The sequence below is a fragment of the Falco cherrug genome, chromosome 3 (genome assembly GCF_023634085.1).
Source record: "Falco cherrug isolate bFalChe1 chromosome 3, bFalChe1.pri, whole genome shotgun sequence".
NCBI lineage: Eukaryota > Metazoa > Chordata > Aves > Falconiformes > Falconidae > Falco > Falco cherrug.
The window spans coordinates 103,386,434-103,409,196 of NC_073699.1; the positions used below are offsets into that span (position 1 = coordinate 103,386,434).

Here is a 22,763-nt window from a genome sequence, read left to right on the forward strand (position 1 = left end):
GCAAAATTAGGGAAACACAGTTAACAAAAATAACCAGGGGAATATAACATTTAAATTGAACGAAAGGAAGCAGATCTAGTAAAATCTTTCAAAGACAGTGTAAAGTCAACAGAGTTGCAGTATGTGTCTCAGTATTGCATTTTTGTGGTAATATTTTTTAACAGGTTTTCTTATGGTTCAGGCTCTCTCATTTTCCCCAAATTTCACCATATGGGGAAGAGCAGATAAAGATTAGACCCATAAAGTATTATGTTCAACTCGATCAAAAATTTTTGTGGATCCAAACTCTTGTCTGTCTAAAGATAGCTCTTGCTTCCAAACACTTTCTCCCAAATCTCTCTTTAGTGGCATAACTTGGGGGTGATATAGGTACCAAGGGGTCGGTTTCTTTCCATCTTTACTGTTGGAAATGTTCCATTTCATATAAATTATTAACTACTACTGGTCTAGAAATGGAAGTGGAGGGAAGAGAGCTGGGAGAGAGACGACACCCTGACTCTAGCCCATTAGTTGGGAAATACAGCAGAGTTCAGAGTTCAAATACCTTCTCAAATAAGTACTTAATTATTGATATTAAGTGGAGCACTCCTCACAGGAGACGATGAGAGATCTATCCCATATTAGCCAGCAGCCTGGTTGCTCAGGCAGTCACATGGAACACAAGAGACCAAGTCCAACGCCCTGTCCAAGGCCAAAGGCATGGAACAATGTGGCAGGGAGGGTTCACGCTCAGGTACCTCCTCTCAGAGGCTGTCAGGCTCCAAGGGCTCCAAGTCAGGGCTAGATTAGGAATGCCGAGGTCAGCAGGTACCCATGAGAAGCTCAGCTGTTGGCCTGTTTTAAGGTGGGTCTTGGCGTTCCCTGAACTCTTAATAACTGAGAAAAGGTCACTTAGACAAATGCTTTGCGCAGTACTGGGAACCCACTTTTTAACATACAGACCTCATGAAATATATGCAACATTAAAAATGTTTAAACAAATAGCTACTATCTATTCGGCAAAACATAAAGGTTCAATGGGTCAGACAATTTTCCTGCAACTGACATCTATTAATGCTGTTCTGGGTATTCCCCTGGCATGAGGAAGTAACTGTCATCTTGCTACTAAGGATGTATTCATCATACTCACTGACCACAGGGAGTGAGTGTAAGACACCACTTGTGTACCTACACGAGGAATCTTTGTCTGGAACAACAGCTGGATTTTATTTATATATATGTATATGTATATTTGTGTGTACTTTTTTCCCCCATGATTACAGAATAAGTCCACTAAGAATTAGAAACTTGCTGAAGTACTTCCAAGACATCATACTTAACATATGCAATAGGTGTAGACAATAATTCAGCCCACTGCTTGCAGGTTTGAACCTGTGGATATTTATCATGAAGATCTGTTCACTGGCTCATTGTGTTCTGCCAAATGCTGTTAAAACATTGTTTATAATGTATCTAAAACATAAAAGTGGGGGAGTGTAACGAATTTTGCTTTAGAGTCAAGTGCTAAAACAAATGACAGGTACAAAAGCCTCTTACTTTTCTCCTCAATATGTTTGAAATTTAAGGTTAATGTAAAGAATCAGATTGCTGTTGGAAGGAGACAAGAGATATACATGTTTCAGCTGATCTACGCTTGCACATAAGAAGAAAGATGAGCCAATGATAGGGAAGGGAATGAAGCTATTAGTGAATTGTCAAAGGAAAGGAAGTGCTGGAGAAGAGGTTTTGGAATTAGGAGACTGATAAACATAAGTTCTAGTCAGAAAATTTGGAGAATGGATTTCCCACTGGAAAACTGACATCTTTCAGCAGAGGAGCGATAACTTCAAAACTGTGATCTATAAATGCGACTGCAGCATCTCATCACAGGCGCCAAGCCAAACCTGCCAGAGCAGGAGCAACCCCCTCATCGCCTCCCCCAGCACGGCACAGCGGACCGGCACCAGCACGGCTGCCCCGGCGTGGCAGGGGTGAAGCCGGACTGGGAAACTTCTTTATGGAAGAGAATTGGGAAACCGAGTCACTGCACTGCATTTCCTAAGAGGTAACACTGTGCCAGATTCAAACGAAATAACTTTGGCTTGAATATGCTGGCTGACATGTTTCATTTCCTTATATTTTCAGGCATGTTTCCTTACGTTTTCAGGCATTCTCTTCTTCAGCTACAGTCAACATTTTCCATGATAAGCAGTTACCCTTTTCAGGTCTACACTGCACACATAACAAAATTAAAAACTTAATCTTCCACTGAAAACATATTTGACAATTTTCATGCAACAATCAGATTTAAGAACTATACTTGATAGTAAATTAAGAAGCGCTTCTATTTTTCGAATTATTTCCGAAATTTTGGCTGAGCAGTTAGCAGGCTTCCTGAGGAGGTGAATCAAGGACATTTCCTGACTTTGTAATCAGCAGCAATCTCCATGATGGATCCTTCAGGTTAGTCAGTGAAACCAACTTTCTCTCTGATTACCTTTCTACCTGCCTGGCACTGACAGAGAGAAGACAAGCTCGAATGTGGCCTCTGAAAGGTCTTCAGTAAATCGTGTGCTTAACCATTAGGCATCACTCTGGTTACTTTGGAACAATCTTGAAAACAACAGCACAGAAAAGGCAAAACTACTTTTGTTCCACCGACAAGTATTTGTACGTATGTCACCTCAGCATTGCTTATTGCAGATATTGGATCTTTTCATCTGATACTTCTTTTCCATTGTTTGGAGCTTTGAAAGTCGCAGTCAGAAAAATCTTTATCGCAGAAGTAAGCCTTGCCACTGAATCAGTACCTGCTGCATGGTGTGTTTTGCAAAGATGTGGCTAATGTGGGGGTGGCAGGAAGGGGAAGCAAAGCTGATACTTGTTTCTTTAATTTCTTACACAGTTCCATCAGAAAAGACATCTTGCTCTAAAGTCTCTCCTGATGTTAATCTCCTAATAGCTTGGTTTCCCTCCACCCCATTGATTCATCGGTCCAATCTTTCTTCGGATTTGAACAGGGGTAGGGGGAAGCGCTTTCCCATCTGCAACAGAAATCCCTGTGCTGGTTCTCTGCCTGTTACCATCAGAGGCCGACGGGTTAGTACTTGATAAAAGGGAAGAGGTAGGTATTTGTCTCTTTCCTGGAGAGAAATTCTTTGCGTCTTTGCCAGGGAAAACATCTGATCCTGTTGCAATGATTTTTCTTTTAATTGGAATGCAAAGATCTTATCTTTTTATTACTCCTTTATTGTTGATAACCACTCCATTGCTCACTCTCTGCAAATGTCCAGCTTATATATACAACCAGGGAAGCAGTTCATTTTTCCTCCTTTTTAGCTTTAATCATTTGCCTAACAACTGAATTGTGCCAGAGTGGTTCATATATCCCTTCCCTGCAGTATCTTTCTCAGATGCCTGGTCTGTGTCTCTCTCTAATTTCCAGGCACAGATCGGGCCAGTGACTGCTTCTTGCTCTAATAAATAACTGCCCAAGGTGTGGGGGACCACTTTATGGGAATTCAGTCACACGGGCCTATGCAAAAATAACAGTAAATGAGAAATTTGCAGTGAAAGGGAAACATTGCATGCAAGTCAAACGCCCACTACTCTCTTAATTTAGTTTTTTTGTGGCTTTGCATTGCCATACGTTCTGTAATGTCAGATCAGTGCGTGGGGAAGTGACGGCCTCGTGGATAGACCCGAGGTGCAGGAAATCTGAGATTTATTCTCAGCTCTGCCCAGCTCCCACCGATGCACAGCTGGACCTGCCTGCTCACCAGTGGCCACATAGACCCTGGCTGCCTGCCCTGCTGCTCAGCATCCTTGCTGCTACTGCGGGATGCTCTGGGAGAGCAGCTGCGGGCACCTCCAGAGCCGCAGGGCTCCCACTGGGTGCAGAGCAGGAGGCATTGGGAGCCTTCTTGTAGCCACGAGAGACACAGATGGCTTAACGCCCTCTGCCAATGTGAGATAGCCTCCCTCCTCCTCCTCCTAATACCCACTTTCTGTCAATTCTGACATACGTGTGAGCATGTGCTTGTATACAGGCAAAATCACTTGGTCTGTTGCTCTTTGATTATTGTTGCTTTTCAAGACCCTCTCCCACCCCTGTAGATCCTCTGCCGGTGTCTCAAGTCTCTGTGCTCTCTGTGTTTCCTGCCCTCCTCCCTTCTCTTTCTTCCTCCTTCCCATCTTCCTCTTCCCTGCACATATTTTTGGTTCTGGTTCTGACCATCTCTTCCCCTCCCCTCTTCAGCCCCAAACTGCCCCTGCCTAAGGACAGCGTGTGGAGAGAGGCACTGGAAGTGTACGCACAGGGATGAACACGCCTGCAAAGCGGTGCCTTCCAAAGGGGGACAGCCCAGCTCCAGCTCGAGTAATTAAAGGCATCAGAGGCACAGGTAGTGTTTGCCCACGGTTGTGGTCTGTCTCCATCAGTGCCTGCACCTTCTGACCCAGGGGGCAGGTGCCATCGGCCGGTCTGTGCTCCTGACAGCTGCACGCCAGCCCCCCGCCACGCTGCTGCTCTGGCCTCTCACATTGCAAACTGTCCAGAAGAACAACCGCTTCTACACGGGCTTGCGAGGTGAGAAGCCCAGTGGGACCCCCCACCCAACGGTGACTTGCAGGGAGGCTGCCCCACGCCCTGCCTCCCCGCTCCCCACACCCCCCACTCCCCACACTCCCCACACCCCCTGCTCCCCACGCATACCCCACACCCCCCACTCCCCATGCACAACCCCCGCTCCCACACGCCCCACACCCCCTGCTCCCCACACACATCCCACACACAACCCATACCCACACCAGCCTGCGGCAGCGGGTGCTCACGCTGTGGGTCACAGGCTGCAGAGCCCCCCGCTTCCCCGCTTGCCCTGCCGCTGCAGCCGGCCCTGCTGCTGCCTGCTATGGAAATATGTACCATCTCCATCGGGAAGCAAAATACTTCCCTGTGCCACGGGGCTTTCATGAAGCTTAATTCCTTACAGGCGTGTGACACGCGCGAGGTCTGTGCAGTTGGGATCTCACAGCATCTCTGCTTCGCTGCACTGCATCTCGAAACATGTGAGAGTATTAGCAGTAGCACCAAAGGTTTGATTTTGAAGGGTTAATGCAGTTGCACACACACGTACTCTTTATGACTATGTGTTACTGTTTTCTATGTACAAAGAAGACAACCCACATTATATCATGTCTGGAAAAGAAGGGAAAAGCTTCCGTATAGTTTAGAGTGAAGGGGTAGATGGTTTTTCTTAGTCCTACTTAGACGATGTAGAGTGTAGCCACATCTCACAGGAATGCAGCCCACTAAAAAGGCATTTCTGTCCACTTTTCAGTTATTACTACACCATTAGAAGAGATGGAGAAAAAGGTATGTCCCAAAAAACTAGCAAAATATTATTTTTAGGCAAAAAGAGCATTTACCTGAAGTTACCCTGCAAAGGAAAAGTACCGGGTTTCGGAAATGTTACTGATAGGGGCTGAAGTGTGAGACTGGCAGTGTTACAGTAACACCGCTTTCGGATGTAGCTGTGACTGTGGCTGCTACCAGCCACAGAAAATGCATTTTTCCTCCATCAAGTCTTCTAGCGCAGACTCCCGCTACATACAGACTGGTTCTGTACCAGATCATACCTGAAACATAAAACTGCCCTCTGTGGGGAAGGGGAGAGAGCCCGTGCTGCACCGTTTTTATGTGGAGCCTTTATTAGGCGGCGAGCAGCACTGCTGAACTGTGCCGTTTGTTTACCTGGCAGTGGGCTACTGGGACTACTCAACACAGGCACATAAGCCTGAAAGAAGTAGCAACACTGACAGATAGCGGCTACCTGAAGGACCTTTGGCTTTTGTTTGCCAAACTATCTGTCCCCAGCAGCAGCCTGAGCAAATGGGTGAAGGTTACCTGTGCCCCGGTTCCGACTCTTGGAGCTTAGGCGTGATGAGAGCAGGAGCGGCAGAGCTTGGAGCGGCACATGCCCAGGCGCTTCTCCGCATTCAAACCCGGAGCCCCTGCCTCGCTCAGCCACGGCGGTGGTGCGTTAAGGGAAGGAACAACAGGGCTGCCAGTCCCAAGGATCATAAAAAAGTCATAAAGCAGGTCCCCAGCATTCAAAGTGTTATCCTGGAGAAAATGGATTTACAAACTAAATGTGTCTTTGTGTTTTTGAGCCAGAGAGTTCATATTCTCAGCTCTTCCATTGAACTGTGAAGTTCTTTAGTGACAAAAAGGGTTCTTGTATAAACACAGTAGCTGTGACATTGTCACAGTTGGCAATACAGCATTCAGTTGCCGGGAGCTCACCTGTGCAGCCCTTCTGTGGAGACCCAGCCGTGCAGTCAGTGCAACTCACCAGCACGCGTACCAGTAAGGAGTTGAGTGTGGGGGTGTGTTTCAGCAGCAGTTCAAAGCAGGATGCGTTGTTTAGATCCTGCATCGCCCCTGGCATTAATACAGCCCTGATGATACTTCGCTGTGTTGCATCCCGACAAAAATGTCGCAGAGCAAGCTATGCCATCAGCATTTCACTGTCAGCGCCAAACCAGAAAATAGCGCTTGCAAGGGCAAGTGAGCCAGTTGAACGTACAACTAGTGGAGGCCAAGTCTGAAAGCTTCTTCAGCTCTGCCACCGCACGAACCAGTTGGGCATGAGGTGCAGCTGGGACGCTGATGCCAGGCTCCCTGCTGCTCCCCTGCCAGCGCTGGCACCCAAGCTGCAAGTCAGGCAGGGGGCTAACCAGGTTAAATGCCGACTGTTTGGTTTTGCTAGGTACATTTTCACACAAAGAAAATTCCCTGATTTGCTTCACCAAAAGAAAATGGAAATGTGGAGCTGGAGACAGCATAGGAAGGCTGCACTAACCTGGCAGCCTCATGGCCCTGCCGGCAGAGCGTGCTTTGGGACACACCAGTAGGGATGTGCCTTAGCGCACTGGCCAGAGCTGGGCTGTTAGGAACTCTGAATTCAAAAGGCACTTAGAATACATATTCTAAATGATCTTTGCAATATAAGTTGTATACTGGAGGGTGTATATGTGTATGTAAATTAGTTAAATGCATAGTCAGCATAGGAACAAAGCTGGGGTGCGTTCCTGAAATGTGGCATTTATGGCAGCACCTCACATGCAGCAGCAGCAGCAGCAGCAGCACTGTTTTCTTCTCGGTTCCGTGTTTCCATACTCCAGCCCTGTTTGAAAGGACACTACTATATCTTTGTTTTCAAAATGGAAAAAAGCACTACTGGTTTTAATTTGCTGCCTAACGACGCTGTCACACGCACAGGCACGTACACAGGCATTGGCACCGGGGCTGACATGAAGATCTCGCAGCGCCACCCTGTGGCGGATGCGGGGACGCGCCGGGTGGCCCGGCCCGTGGGCGCGGGTGTCCCCGTGGGCGCGGGTGTCCCCGGGAGCGGCGCCGGGGCCGCAGCAGAATCGGCGCAGGACCGGACCGGCTGGGGCCACCCCAGCGGGCACGGTGCGACCCTCCGCTGCTGTTACTCCTCACTGTTCCTCCCGCAGCGCAGCGACTTCTCAGAGCCCTGGGGACACGCAGCCCGTCCCCAGGCACACGGGTCCCTCCCGGAGAACGTGCTCCGGGGCGAACGGCGAGGCGCACCCGCAGCGCGGAGGGGCAGGGGTGACACGGGCGGGCTGGGGGAGCTCCCGGGAACCGCGGCGGAGGTCACCCGGCTTCTAAAAGGCGCTCCGGGGGTACCTCGGGGGCTGACTGGCCGACGGGCAGTACAGTGAAGTTCACTTGTAAATAGGTCATAAATTCCTGCGCACGGGCTAAATGGATTTTTTTCCAGTGAATCACCAGTAGGCTTAAAAAGAAAAAAGGGACAAGCCAAAAGGGCACGAAGTCAGCCAACGAGGGAAAGAGAGAAAAGAGATCTCATGCAAGCAGTGTGCAAAACACGCAGTTGAAAAGTAAGATGTTTATCAGAAAGTCTTGGTCGTAAGTGAATTCTGCATAAGGATGGTTCTGACTTGTGCTGTCACACCTGAAGCTTGTTTCTCTACTAGGTTATGATTTCGCTACTATAAAAATGTGCGTTAAGTACACCAAACATTGCTCCCCAGACACATACCCTATTCACTTGCATTTCTAAGACAGAAGCATTTTTGTCAAACCAAGACACATACAATACACAGATGTGTCCAACACCCAGTGATGGCCGTACCCCAGTGTGCTGTGGCTTCTGAGTTCTTACTGCCTCTCCTTCGGGGGACTGCTCTGGTCACTGGCTCCATACGCCAGGAGTGTGCCAGCTGAGCGCTGGCCTCTCACCTGCCGGCTGCATCAAAAGCCGTAAGAAGCCGGCACCTGGAGCAGAGAGGATGCTGGCTGAGGCCCCTTCATGGGTCATTGTTAAGAGGTTTTCTCCTTCGCTTTAAAACTGCCCATCAGCAGCATCAGGGCGAGTACAAACTTTGCCTTTACGAGAACAGAATATAAAAATGTCTCTCCCCCCAAATATTCCTGGAATAATGGAAAAGAAAAATCTCAGCACCACCTATACAGCAAGTTTTCAGATAAAGTAAAAGGAGAAAAAGGATTTAGCTCTCAGTTTTGCAGACACCCATATTGTTTCTGCTTAGTGATGTGAACGCCACTTTCACCAGTTCAGATGCTCACGGCTAACACTACTGACATAATTTATGGTTTCTAAGATCAGCTTATGAAGCTACCGTGCTCATCTCTTATGCGAACACAGGTATGGTATGTCTTCTTTGATCACTGATGTGGTTGTACCATCTTCCCTCTTCCGCTTCAGATGTACTTGTTTTCATCCCTGCTCTCATAAAAATAATGATGCTTGCCTCACCCTGTTCTCACCTGCTAATGATTTCTGTCTCCAGGCATATCTTTCCTCAGCAAGGCACCAGACCAAACAATTTTTTTTTGTTATCACTTCTATCAGCAGCTCCATTCTTGATCACTTTTGATTCTGCCTATGTTCGTTGCAGTGCTAAGATTTTTCTCTTTGATTAAAAATCACTGCTGACAGCTTCCTCCTTTCCCCCCTACATTCCTACTTGATTTTCTGAACTTTTCCTGATACACCATAAGCAGGAAAGTATCACTTTAAATTATCTTCTGAACTTTGAATCTCACCTGTTACATCCCGTGCCTGTGCAGATGGACCAACACACTTTTCGTTTCCCAGCTGAGTGGGTTTTCCCGCATTATTCTAAGTAGGTATTTTTTTCACATTTAAATAAAAGCTATCATACTCTGTATTTGCACCACAATTTCTCCTTAGGGACCGTGGGGCACCCTGCCTGACGAAGACTGTAGAGGAACGCAGGCCTCGCCAGGTTAGGTGAGCAGCGGGGCTCTGCACCCGGCAGGGACATGCACAGTGCCGCCTGCCCAGACTGTCACCAAAGGCCATCCAACACCCCCATTTTTTTCCCTGGGCTGGACACTCATGGCAGTGGGGAGGAGAAGGGTAAAAGAGAAGGGAAGGGCAGAAAGTTGTGGTCTGAATAATCTTTTCACACAAGTCCAGTAAGAAGAGCACACGTTTGATTATGGCAGGGCTGTTCAGCTGTTTGCTGGTTTTCATCTATACATTTTGCAGTGGAGGTGAGGGAAAAGAAGTTTCCCATCTGTAGATTACTAGACAGCAAAGTGTCTTTCTTAATTGCCACCCATGGACTCACCAGCCCCTGCAGCTGGAAACCACTGCTCTGAAGTTCTGCAGAGACAAACAGCTTCAGTTATAAAAATTGCTCATCCTGGCTGGTCGACAGCCCCGTCTAGAGTTTGAATGAACTTCTGTTGTGATGGCACAGGAATCTCTGTCATCAGCTTCCCTTCTGAAATGAATGTGTTTAGACACGCTTTCCTTCTGCAGAGGAGGGAAGGGATGTTAAGTTGTACGCATCCCTGCTAGGCAAAGGGAGAAGTGTTGATTCATGCTTCCGAGTCATGCATTTCAAAACTATGTGGGCTTCAAGATGCGAAGCGTGACTGTGAAGATGCCATGGGAGTAGCCCCAACACAGTAAATAAGGTTTAATTTATGAGTAAGGACAACTACCTGTAGGGTTTTCGAGGCCGTGTCTATGCTGGGTTATGTATAGGTAGCCAGCCCCACTTACGGGGTGTGCTTGTGGTAACCCCTTATGCAGTTGGTCCAGTGTGAGCCAGTTCATGTGCTGCTGTACAGAAAAGTGTCAATGCAAAAGTATTTGCGTTGCTGAAAATACACCTGTGCAGAATCCGTCAGTGCAAAACTAACCCCACTCCTAGAGAGGGAGCTATGGGGAAAATGTAACTAACTTTCAGAAATTATTTCTTTTTTATATCCTTTTCTTTCAGGTTGCCCAAGAAAAAAAAAATCGAGAAGCTAAAATAGTCTCTGCTATATTTCCACTGAGCAGCACAGAGCTTTGCCAAAGATATTTGCTGGGGAAAGAAAGATCCTCTGCTAACAGAGCATGAAGATTGCATTTTCAAATGCAGGAAGCCAGGTGATGTACAAGTTGGTGACCACAGTTTAAACTGCTAACTGATTATTGTGGTGCTAAGAATTTGCATCGCCTCTTTTTGAAGGCAATTGACAACATTGGTGATAGCTCAGTGCGAGTGGAATCAAGCACCAGATGCACATTTTATTGTATTCCGTGTGTTAAAGTCATTCCTGGAGCTGCTTCTGTAAAAGCCAGCAGAAACCCTGGCAGAAGGTCCTTGGCTGAGAAGTCCAGAGTCTAGAAACAGGAAAGGATTGCCACGACAGAAACTACCCGAACCTCTTTCACATGGGGCACTCACGTACAGCAAAAGCTGCTCCAGTTTCTGATGGCAAGTCCTGATGGCGTTTGAGGGGGGTAGAGCTTCCCTTCCCACTGCAAACACTCAAAACTACAGGATGAGGTTATTTCGCTTCCCCAAGTGAAACCTGCCACTGGTTATCACAGTGGATCCAATGAGGTGTCTGGGCAATGGAAGAGCTGGAAGGGCTTTTGAATGTCTCCATATTGTGTTGTAATATTTAAACATGATACCGCCCGCAGACTTCTTGCCCTGAGCAATTATATATAAATAGCAAGAAACTCCCTGCCATAGGGACGGGCCAATCTGTGACTTTTGAACAACTTCTGCATCACTTCTGAGTAGTTCAGATACAGCTCTCATAACAGCATTACATCAGCCTGTTGGCACCAGGGCTGTCTAGCACCGGGGTGGCTGGGCCACTCAAACCCCCAGCCACGGGGGAAAGCGAGAGCGACACTGCGCAGCCCCCCGCGCGCCCAGGCCCTGCGCTGGGGCAGGGTCTGTGGGTGGCTGCTGAGCTGCTGTCACCCCGCGCCTGCAAACCACCCTGCAGCTCTCCTGGGAGCACCGAGGCATACAGCACGTGCTTCACTCTTGCCCATTTGCAGATGTCTGTAAGCTGCCGGTAGATTTTGGGAGGCTGGCCACCTTGTGCTCTACAGCCTTCTGAAAATTAGCATGGAGCAGGTATTAGTGTGGATTAAGTACGCCGTGACAGGCTTACAGCATCAGTCATCAGCCTGAATAGGGAAATGCTCAGCCAAGTCACCTTTAGGAGCATCATATGATGCATTTTGCATCTTCATTACAGCTGAAGCACCCAAAGCAGGGTAATGTGTATTTTATTTTAAAAGAAGTTTTAGCTAAACGTGTTTCAACCTCAAGTAAATAAACTGCAGATTATCTCCTTTATCTTCTTGGAAGTCAGCTGTACTGAATGCATGTGTTTTTAAAAATTTACCACTTTCAAGAAACGCTTCCCCGCAAGGCTGTATCTACCACCCCAGTGCTTTCACTCAGCAGTTATACGAAGTTGGTATCTACAGCATATGCTTTTCTTCATGCTACGTATTTGAATACAAAGGCGTGGTTAAATTCTGATGTCCTTTTTGAGGGGAAGACTGGGGAAAACATCTGCCTCTTGATGGAAGCCATCTGGCATAACCAGACATGAAGTCAACCGTTTTAACACAGTGTGTTCCTCAGAATTACAGTTACTTAAGAGAATTACAGATTCTTCCCCTAATGTTCTCATCACACACCATCTCAGGGATTTTCCCTTGCACCTACCTAGGACTGACTGGTGCAATTATTTTGTAAAGCTCTGTCTCAGTGCAATCAAAGTAACCAGAAACAATAATAATTATTATGTAGATTTCTGTTGTTATCCTCCCAGCCAAACTTTTCATCTGCACAATTACAGGTGGAGAGAAAATCACAAAATCATTTATGTGGAAGAAGGGGCTGCAGAGGTTTCTGAGATCTGCAGTACAAGCTGCAGCACAGTTTGTTCCAGAGAAAGAAGTTAACATGTCCGGGTTGGTGGGGTGAGGTGAGCTCTTCCCGCTTCATCCCTCACTTGTAACATGCCAGTTCCAGCCCTGCGCGGCCCTGCAGTGTCAGGCTTAAGTCACTCAGTTCTTAGACGCATCAAACCTGCCAGTGAGGGATCAAGTGTTGTCTGTCCCTGTCCATCTAGCAAGGTCTGGTAGGACAGATAGGACACTGAAAGATATAAAAGCTGTGTGGTAGGCCAGCTTTCAAGAAAATGGCAGAAGGCTGTGTTCAGCCTTCAGCTTTCAGAAGAAGAAAGTGTTCAGAAGGCTGCATGACCTTAAATGTACACCTTTGGGTGAGAGGGATTAGCAGGCAAAAGGGAAACGGAGTAACCATCAGTCTGAGATATCTGTAGGGCAAACAAAGCCACATCATTTTTTGACATGACTCAGCTCTGCTGCCAAGACTATCACCTCCACATACAGTAAGGAGATGTTCAGTACCAACAAATACAGTTTGTTTAACTGAGTTACTCTTGAAACAAAGGGCAAGATTACACTCAGGGAATCTGGAGAAAATCTGAAGTCTTCTGGTTTCCTTAAAGAAGTTATTCCCTATGGCAGAAATCAGGGTGGGGGAGGGAGGGGGAGTGCAAGATACTGCATGAATATCAAGTCAGTTCCTGGTGCTTCATGTTACGCTACAGTGTCCTGCCAGTCATTACCCACTCACCAGCGGTTTGGCCGGGGGGCAGTCCTGGGGCCAATACTGTTCAATATCTTCATTAATGACCTTGACGATGGGGCAGAGTCACATTCAGCAAGTTTGCAGGGAGGAGTGGGTGACAGGATAAATGGCTGTGCTACCATCCAAAGGGACTTGGCAGCCTGGAGAAACGGGCAGAGGAACCTCATGACGCTGAAGAAAAGGAATTGCCAAGTCCTGCCCCTGGCGAGGAACCACCCCAGGCCCCAGGCCAAGTGTGTGGAAAGCAGCTCTGCAGTGAAGGCTCTGGGGACCCTGATAGACACCAGGCTCACCATGAACTCGCCAACCTAAGCCTTGCATAAAGGCGGCAGCTGCATTCCATGCTGCGGGAGGAAAAGCAAGGCCAGCAGGGCTGAGGGAGGTGCTCCTTCCCCTGTACTGGGCACCAGTGACGCCACGTGGGGTCTGCTGAGCCCAGCACAAGAGAGGCACAGACATACTGGAGCAAGTGCAGCAAAGGGCCACAAACATTATTAAAGGGTATGGGAAAATTGCTTGGAGGGGGGAATAGAAGTTGTAGTATTATAACAGCCTTCTAGGGAAATATACAATCGCCACATTTGGACGGTCGGTATGCAGGGAACCTACTCTACCATGGCTCCCTAGGCAACACAACCTGCTGTCCTAGAGGAGCAGTGGAGGATGGAGCAGAGTGGAGACACTGTGGCCAGGGTCTGCTGTGCTCCCTGCGGGATTGGGAACCTGAGGGTACCATACAGCCGATAAGTGATTTGACATGATTCAGCTCTGCTGCCAAGACTGTCACCTCCACATACAGTAAGGAGATGTTCAGTACCAACAAATACAGTTTGTTTAACTGAGTTACTCTTGAAACAAAGGGCAAGATTACACTCAGGGAATCTGGAGAAAACCTGAAGTCTTCTGGTTTCCTTAAAGAAGTTATTCTCTATGGCAGAAATTGGGGTGGGGGAGGGAGGGGGAGTGCAAGATACTGCATGAATATAAAGTCAGTTCCTGGTGCTTCATGTTACACTACAGTGTTCTGCCAGTCATTACCCACTCACCAGCGGTTTGGCCGGGGGTCAGTCCTGGGGCCAATTCCTGATGAATTCTCGTGGTCTTTGAGGCTATCTCTTTCCCTTTGCAGTCCTGAGGGAGGCCTCAGCCTGCTGTCCCTGAACAGAACATTATCAATCCACCCTGCAAAAGAAAGAAGCCTGGGTGTGAGCTAAAAGTACTGGCCAGATGAGAGTTGAAGAGAAATGCTGGAAGTCAGCACTTCCTGGTGGAGCTCCCTGGAGCTGCCTCATCAGCAGTCACTGGTGGTGCAAACTTCAGTTTTCACGTGCAAAAGGACATGGACAGGTTTCTTTGATGCTGATTATTTTTATTTCAGATCAAGAAAGAACAAACAGCAACATATGTAGCAGAGATGCACTATCAGTCTCACTGCTGAGAATGGTGCAGCCTTGTAAAGGAAGGAACACTATAAAAGGTAACGACTCACTTTTTATGATGTAGCTTTACCGCATGCACACAGCAACATTAAAAGAATGTTATTGGGAAACTAGGGAACATGAGAACTAAGGCTTCTAGTCAAAATATGAAGAACAGCTGGGCCTCACGTAGCTAACATTCAGTATTCAGTTTTAAATCTACTGTTCAGTGTATGGCCTTCTACAGATTCCCCACTCTTCAAGCCCCGTTAACTGCTAAAACAACAAAATGTCTTACAAGTGAGTCCTTCCAATAAGGGCAAGGCAGCATTACCTTCCCCACACACACTCCAGGTCAGAGTACCCCCACACACACTTTCTTAAAACTGTGGCTGAAGACACTTGCCTTGCACAAGAGCACTGGAGCAGAAAGAAAGTAAATACCATTCTCCTAAGCAGTGCCTAAATGCCTTCACCATGAAACTGAACTATTCCTCTTGCAGTTCCTTAGTCTTACTCATAACATACCTTTCAACTTCTGCAGGAAATGAGTGGAGGGCAGTTAACAGCCTCCTTTACTATGTAACCTTGAGGCTTCCCAAAAAGTGGCTTCCTTCAGTTCATCGTATGAGAAAGGGATCTAGAAAACTTATGAGAACATGCAGTGTGTCACTATGCCTGTTAAAAAACCTGGTAAAAGATGCATGGCAACTCAAGAATTTCCCTATCCCTGGTTGTCGCTGATAGTGGCTGCCTCCCAACCCAATCCCATCATGAAGTTCACAGCACTGTCTTACAGGCCAAATTCCCAACCAGCCCACGCTGTTCTTGTGTTAAGGTATCTCTACTGACATGCTAGGAGGAAAAACCTCGGGAGAACCTGCTGTTTATAGACTCCCTGCAGACTGTGGGCTGTCAGGCTTCTCCCTGTCAAAATCCTGGCTGCTAGCAAGGCAAACACTCTCTGGGAAGGAGCTGTTGTGAAGCCCCATGTGCCTGCTGCTCTGAGCCCTTGGGTCCAGTCACACTGACCCTGGGAGTGCCACCAAGGCACGAACATCTGTGGTACTTGCTACACAAGTACTAGGGATGCTTAAGTAGTTGAGCATTCCCAGGGATGCTTGTAGTGGCCGTCGCTCCTCAGCACGCTGCACAGGGCCTGGCACATGGCACGGAGCCTCCCGTCATGTGCCTGAAGAGGGCTGCGGCGGGCGAGAAGCAGCTCACGGGCTCCCGCGGGGGAGGTGCACGCACAATCCGGCTGCTCCCTGCGGGCAGGGAGCAGCGGGGCCGCCCCCGTGAGGGCTCACCGGCACCGGACCTGGCCGCAGGCCCGAGGCCGCTGCCTCCGCCCGGGGGCAGTAAACGGCCCTCCGTCTCCCGCCTGGGGAAGCCGCGGAGCGCAGCGCGGGGCCCCCAGCGAGCCGCTCGGGCAGGGCCGCGCCGCCATGCTCCCCGCGCAGGGGGACTGCAGCACCCAGCATGCCCCGCGCGTCCCGCCGCCTGAGGTGCGCGGGGCCCGGCGGCCGCGCTGCCTGCCGGGAGCCGTAGTTCGCGCGTGGGTGCGGAAGCGTGTCTGCAGTCGGCAGGGTCGCTCAATAGACCCACCACTACCACCACCCCACCCCACCCCACCCCACCCCGCCCCGCCCCGCCCCGCCCCGCCCCCTACACACACCCACCCCACCCCCCGCGGCGGAACGGCGGGACAATCTCCCCCTCCGGTCTCCGCCCCCGCTCCGCCGAGCGCGCCTGTGCCTTTAAGGCCGGCCGGAAGTTCAGCACCCGGCGCCTGCGCAGACAGGCCGTGACCTCGCCGCCTGTGGGTGCCGCCGGTGACTATTGGGGCACCCCCGACACCCCCCCCCCCCCCCCGGCGGCAGCGCCAGGCTGCGGCCCCCTGCCGGGCCAGCGGGCGTTGCTATAGCGACCCGTCCCCGGGTCCGGGTCGATGGAGGGCCCGGCGGAGCGTGGCGGCGGGTCCGGCGCGGAGGGCCCGGCGGGGCTGGTCACGGAGATCCGAGCGCCGGGCCCGCGGCCGCTACGGCTGCTGGAGTGGAAGGTGTCGGTGGGAGCGGCGGTGCAGATCGGGTCGGTGCTGGCGCTGTGTGCCCCGCTGCCGCCCGCCCCGCGCCCCGCCGCCCCGCCGCCCAGCGCCGCCAGCGCCCGCCCGCCGCGGGCCGGCCCCGAGCGCAAGCTGAAGGCGGAGCGGCCCGGCGTGGTGCGGGAGCTGTGTGCGCGGCCCGGGCAGGTCATCGCGCCCGGGTGAGTGCGGGGTCGGCGCGGGGGACCCGGCGCGCGGGGGGGCGGGGAGGGTTCGCGCTCTTTCCCTGCAGCAGAGCAGGGCCCGGGCTGGCCGCGGGGAGCCGGTGACCGCCGGGCCGCGCCGCCGGTGCCACAGGCGCTGCCGGTCCCTCCCGCCGGTGCCGGGCCGGCCGCGCTGCGCTCCCCTAGCCGCGGGCGGCGGGCAGGCGGGCAGCGGCCGCCTTGTCCCGTCCGTAAGCCCCGCGTCCCCTTGAGGGCCGAGGGGCCGGGCAGCCGTGCCGTGCCGCCAGGGAAGGGCCTTCCCCAGGCTCCGCGCGGGGCAGCGCGGGGGGCAGGAGGTGGAGGAAGGGTGCGGGGACCTGAGGACATGATGCCCCAGCCCCAGCCCAGTTCCCGAGCCCGTGCTGCGCCCACAGCCCTGCCCCCGCGGGCTGCGTGCCCACCGCCGACACGCTCGGCAGTCCTTTCGGTTTAGTTTCGCGGTTCGCTGTTAGGCTGGTGCAAAACTCGGATGGCAAAGGGATCGTTGCCAGTCTACGTGCCTGTGGCTGTTTTAGCGTCTAAGGCTTGACAAATCTAAACGGCATGGCGCAGTGTGAACATTCAGAAGAGCAAGGCGTTCAATGAGAATAGTTTTAACAGTGGCTTTGTCTTGATAAGACTGTGCGTTGGTCGACTCTTAAATTGTTAATTGGCTAATAGTTAGATGGGGCCTCTCAGATTTTTAGGTTACCTTGGGTTAATTGCTTGCTACCCTGTACTTCAAGCAGTTTTTTTTCCTCAACAGGAAACCCCTGAAACGCTCTGCTTCCTCTGTTTTATGACAGCAAGTTATTTTCTTTTATTGCAGTTCTCTTGATTTTTGGGTGGGTGCAGCCAGGCCTAAACTTTCTTGATTGAAAATCACCAGTACATGCAAAACATCTGTGTGTGGAGGTGCTCTCAAATATTCAGGAAAAAAAGCTATCTGATTCTGGTTTTACCAGTCACTAATATAAGGTGTTGCAGAGGAGATAAGAGCTGTGTTTTTCTTGCTACAGAGAGCGCTATTCTTTCTAAGATAAGACTGTGGCTTTCCTTTTATGCCACATCAGCGTTCTGTAGCACGAGCAATCTTTTAATATCTGACTTAGAGCAAAGGTGCCATAAATGCTAGGTTAGACTAAAAATCTTAAAACTCCATACGCATATGAAATTCATCTTGATAGGACTGAGTAGAAGGGGAGATAACTCTATGTTGTCTTTCCACTGCATAACACTTGGCAGGAAAACCAAAACAAAAAAAAGTTTTTAACTGGTGAATTTAAACAACTTTAAAATATGCTGGGTCTGATGTAGCGGCATTTTAGGTTTAGGTTTTCTCTACGTAAGCTTTAGGACTCAAATGCAACAGTCTTTATAGAATGCTTTTACTGGATTTGTCTAGTCTTGATTAACTTTATTATAATTAGCAAGTCCTTGTTAAGTCCTTGTTTTGAGACAATTAGAAAATCAATACTGTTCTGTATTAGTGTTGTTCTTGGCTTCTAAAACATTTTTGTCTTGTACTACTAAAAGTTGGTTCTCAATATTTGACCATTGCTACACATTACATTTCTGGAATTTTGACTTTTCAGTGTGTGTTCTCTGGTGCATGCTGTACTGGTATTTACTGGGTGGATATGAAAGAAAAATTCAAGCAAAGAGGTAGAAGAAGCATGATCTAAGGGCAGTAGAGCTGGTCAGCAGTTGGAGATAACTGCATTTCTTTGGTCACTTAAACGTAGGTTTTTCTGGTGAGCATTTAATCTGTTGCCTACAGCTTCCCATTTTGTGGAATGGAAATAATAACATTTTACTACCTATCAGCAATATTTAAACATAGATTGAGGTTGTGGAGTATTAAAATAAAAATGTGATTAAGGGAGATAACATAGCTGAAATTTATTCAGTATATCCAGAAGGTAATACTTTTTTTTTTTTTTTTTTTAAATTCAAACTATCCAAGGTGGTAGATGCCATTTGCTGCCCTCAAAAAAGATGGGTTTGGTCAGTTTAGCTCCGAATTATCTATAAACCAAATATATGTGCAAATGTTTGTCAGGTACTTAAACACTTTAGAAATACTGTTTCCATTCCAAATATTTTTCCTTTTTATTAGAACATGAGAACATAAGTTGATTAAACCTTTTTATCTGAGGGTAAATAATGTGACTAGCTAAGTTGTTTACCATGTCATTTGGGTCATCATTGTTTCTGAAAATAATTACATCCTTTAGGGCAAGGCTCTCCCTCTTAAGACGATACATGTCTAACTTTTGGTTATTTTGCTTTTATATTATGATTATTAAATCATTCAGTGCATGAAAGTAATTTTCCATATATATAGCACTTAGTTTTCTTGTAGTTTGATTTGCCCACTTTCTGGCATTGGCAGTGGTGTAAGCTGTCCCCAGGGGAGAGGATGGTATGGGTGGGCCTGACAGCCCGAGGCAGGCAGGAGGTGGCTTTTGCTTGTGCTAGCAGAGGTAGGCTTGCATCAGATGTCAAACTAGGACTTGAGAGAGGAAGATGTTTGACCTGTTAGGACTGCAAAGAGCAGGGATGACAGTGAGCAGTTAATGAAAGATCTTGGATGTTGATGAAGCATAATTTCTGTGGGTGCAGGAGCAACAAATAAAATGTCAAAACCTGCACTGCTCTGTGTATTATTAATGCCAGTTACCCATCAAGGTTAATCATTCCAAAGCTGCTACAGGTATGTCAGGATTCTGGGTTGGGTCAGTGTTTTATCTGATGCAAGTATTTACATAAGCATTTCTACTGTGAAATGATTGTCCCCTCTCAGGCCCTATTGATGGATTAGACTACTACTAAAGTCTTTTGGAAGACTACTGAAGTGAACAAAATAAAATAGTTATTACCTGTATGTTTCAACTGGATATCTTTATGTCTTACTAATAGCTTTAATAGCTAAAACTTGCATTCTTCTACAGAACATAAAGTATGTGAGTGTTGTAATAAAAATCTTGTTCAAACCTATCTAGATTCTAGTGAAGCAAAACTTGCTATCTTCTCCAAAAAGAGAAAATACAAGAAAGAGGTGGGAATTTGTTCTCTAAAACTGTAGATTTTGATTTTTCTATCAAAAACTTGTTTATATATTTAAAAAATAGATCTCCCTTGGGGTATCTAATGTCACAGAGCCTCAGGGCCTAGTTTACCAGCTAAGGTGTGGATGCTTAACCCTGGACCCCAATACTTTTCATCTTACAGTCTTCAAGGGGAATAAAATGCTGATGAATTAGTTTATTTTGAAGTGATGACACCTGTAATAAACTACAGGAAAAATAACTTGCTGTTTCAGTTATTACGAAAACATATGTGTCTATCTTGTCAAATAGTCAGTGAGCTTATTAGAGTCTACAAAAAAAGGTCCTTGCCAAACACTGAGGATTGTTGAAAAATGCTTAAAATCCTAGCTTACTATGTCTCTCACCCAACTCCTTTTTACCCTTGGATTCATTCAATATTTTTATTATATGTGTTTTGGTACGTGGCTTTCCAACGTGTCTCCTGGGTATCTTCCCCCCCCAACACACCCCCCCTGTCCCTCATACACTGTGATACTAAGGAAGCTGTCTTTTTAATACATCTGTCTTGTGTTTGCTTGAACTTGATACTGAAAAAGATCCAAATTCTAAATGAGGCGTTTCCATCCTTCATTACCTTCTTTTTCTCATCTTCCTAGTTCTCTGGCAATTAACAAATTGGGAAGCTTATGCTAGAGCAAATAATGCTGAATGTTAGAGTATAAAATCTCTTTTCTTTATGTGACCATCAATTTTCACAAAACTTGTAGGAACTTCCTTATCTAAAAGAACCAAGCTGCTCAGGTTTGGTTGGAAGGAGGCATCAGGCTCAGAAGTTACCAGTGGGGTGGTTGTAGCAGCCTTGTGTCTGCAGTGCCTGGTGCAGCTTCCTTAGGCCATGGTTTTGCAGCTGCTTCAGGCTAGTAAGAGAGCTGGCTGGAAGGGATGCTCACGCCTCTGTATGCCTCCAGCTTGCAGGGATGGGATTTGGAAATCATGTAGCTAAAGATGGCTTAGTCTTATTTTTTGGTTTGTTTTGTTCCTTTCCATCCTTCCTACCCAACCTCCTGTGAAACGGTCTATACTGCTCAGTTGCTGCAACAGCACTGTAGTGTAGGGAAAGGGAGGGTGGTTTATCCTTTCAGCAGTAGTCTGTATTTTTAGGTCAGATCAAAGTGGTTCTGTGAATGCCAGTAGAGTCATTAGGGGGATAAATGACATGTCGACACTGGAAAATAACATTATTGAAGTTGTATATGTCCCATATTGGCATTTTGTATGATAACCTTTAGTAAGGTTTCTCCTAAACCAGGGGATATTCTGCTCTGAGTTCTTACTGTAAGTTGCTTATCTTACTTGAGCTCAAGAACTTTGTCACTGTATGTGGGGATATGCAGAATCCCACAGGCCAGCAGACAGAGTGAGATAGCTCACAGGACTTTTACACATCCCATTGTCGAACTACAAGCTGGTTATAGCTCTCTTTAGAAATGTGTATGTTTGTAGATGTCTGTGCTGGAAATAGACTTTTACCCACATTGTAATGGATTATTTCATTGCTGTCTAGTTTCTTTACCGTATTTTTGAGCTTTGTGTCAATACTAGAGTTGTTTAGAAAACCACAGTCTTTTTCAAAGGCAAGTGTGCATGTTATTTCTTCTCTGAAACTGCCACGTGGTTTTCCTTAATTGTAAAACAGATAGTCTTCTGAAGAGAAGATGTATGGGCAGAAATTCTGACTGGAGGACTGTAATGAGACCTTTAAATTTTGTGCTGCGCAATACCTAGCCCTAGAACTGGAAGGGATTTGAAGGGTTTGAAGAAGGAAGAGACAGATAAGACACTTGCTTTGAATTGTCTTAGGAGTTTCTATCTTGACCTAAGACTGTGTTTTCCTTTGAGAAATCTTAGTAGTACAGCTTGCATCCCTGTGTGGAACTGTCTGGTTTGCTGACTGCATGTTTGGTGTTAACTTAAGGGCTGGCCCTGGTAGGGGTCCGAGCTGTTTGGATTTTCAAAGTCAGTCTTACCCAGTGGAAGACTCCCCTTAGGTAATCTGATGACTGAACATTTGAACTCACTGAATACGAATGAATATGGGGTAATGGTGATGAATATTTTGGGATCTCTTTTTAAGAATTATAATGGACAATTCATTGCAAGTTGTCACTTAGAAAATATTCTTACAAATATCTGTTTTGTATAGGCAAAAGTAATTAATCTAAGGTCTTCTAGCGCATGTGAATAGTTGAATGTGCAGCAGTTGCCTTTTAAAGTATACAGGGGAGCATAAAATGACTTCCTGGAAGGCAGGTAGTATTGCATTACTGTTTATGGTTCAAGGATTTTGACTATACATTTTGTCTAGGTTTTGTTTTGCTGAACCCAGACCTACGCAATAGGAAATCTCACCCTGGGGCTATAGGAGGAGGATAGATACTGTTGCTAAAAGGAGAGACTTACCATCTTCAAAAGACTTTGGACGATGGAAAGGTTCCCCCTCCTTTGTTGTGGACAAGAAAGAGCTGCCATATGTAATGTGTACTGTGAAACTGGGGTGAGAATTTCTCACTGTGTTTTGTAGAATGTCACAACAGTGCTCAACAACTGCATGTTTTCCTTCAGCATCTATATCCGTACTTCTAATGAAGAGGTGCTGCTTGTCTGGAAGGGTGAATCATTGTTTCCAGTCAGTAAAAACTCTTTCAATTGGCCTCAGACTAGCCTGTTGATGAAAAGGAATTAGCCAGAGTGACAAACACATGTCATTTCTGAGAGCTCACTGTATCTTTTCTGATGTTTTCTGAAGTGCTGGTTCTGTTGAAAAAAAGGAAGGGGGGTGTGTGGGGTGGGTGGGTGTGGCGTGGCGCAGAGGCGCTGGGGAAAGCAAATACAAAACCTGTTTCCAAAACAAAGAGCAAAGTTTTTTCTGATGGGACTGAAGGATTTAGATTTAGGGTGACCGGGCTGATGCTGGATGATTTATACAAGGTAT

At 47.6% G+C, this 22,763-nt stretch overlaps 1 protein-coding gene and 2 long non-coding RNA genes across 3 annotated transcripts in view; 2 read left to right on the top strand and 1 right to left on the bottom strand.

The window, feature by feature from the left end:
• The window catches only part of LOC129735670 (uncharacterized), a 38,316-nt gene extending 22,305 nt beyond the window's left edge, over positions 1-16,011 (bottom strand). Inside the window, exons 1-2 of the long non-coding RNA XR_008731467.1 lie at positions 14,961-16,011; positions 14,061-14,196 (exon numbers count right to left, since the gene is read on the bottom strand). This is a non-coding gene — a long non-coding RNA (uncharacterized LOC129735670). The remainder of the gene's footprint in view (positions 1-14,060; positions 14,197-14,960) is intronic.
• LOC129735671 (uncharacterized) lies at positions 2,886-11,682 on the top strand. The gene is made up of 3 exons (XR_008731469.1): positions 2,886-3,103; positions 4,238-4,567; positions 10,315-11,682. It is a non-coding gene; the product is annotated as an uncharacterized LOC129735671 (long non-coding RNA).
• Positions 16,012-16,290: 279 nt separating the features above from the next.
• The window catches only part of CTDP1 (CTD phosphatase subunit 1), a 112,070-nt gene continuing 105,597 nt past the window's right edge, over positions 16,291-22,763 (top strand). Inside the window, exon 1 of the mRNA XM_055704577.1 lies at positions 16,291-16,697. Coding sequence (XP_055560552.1) covers positions 16,384-16,697 — 314 coding nt within the window. The 5' untranslated portion in view covers positions 16,291-16,383. The remainder of the gene's footprint in view (positions 16,698-22,763) is intronic.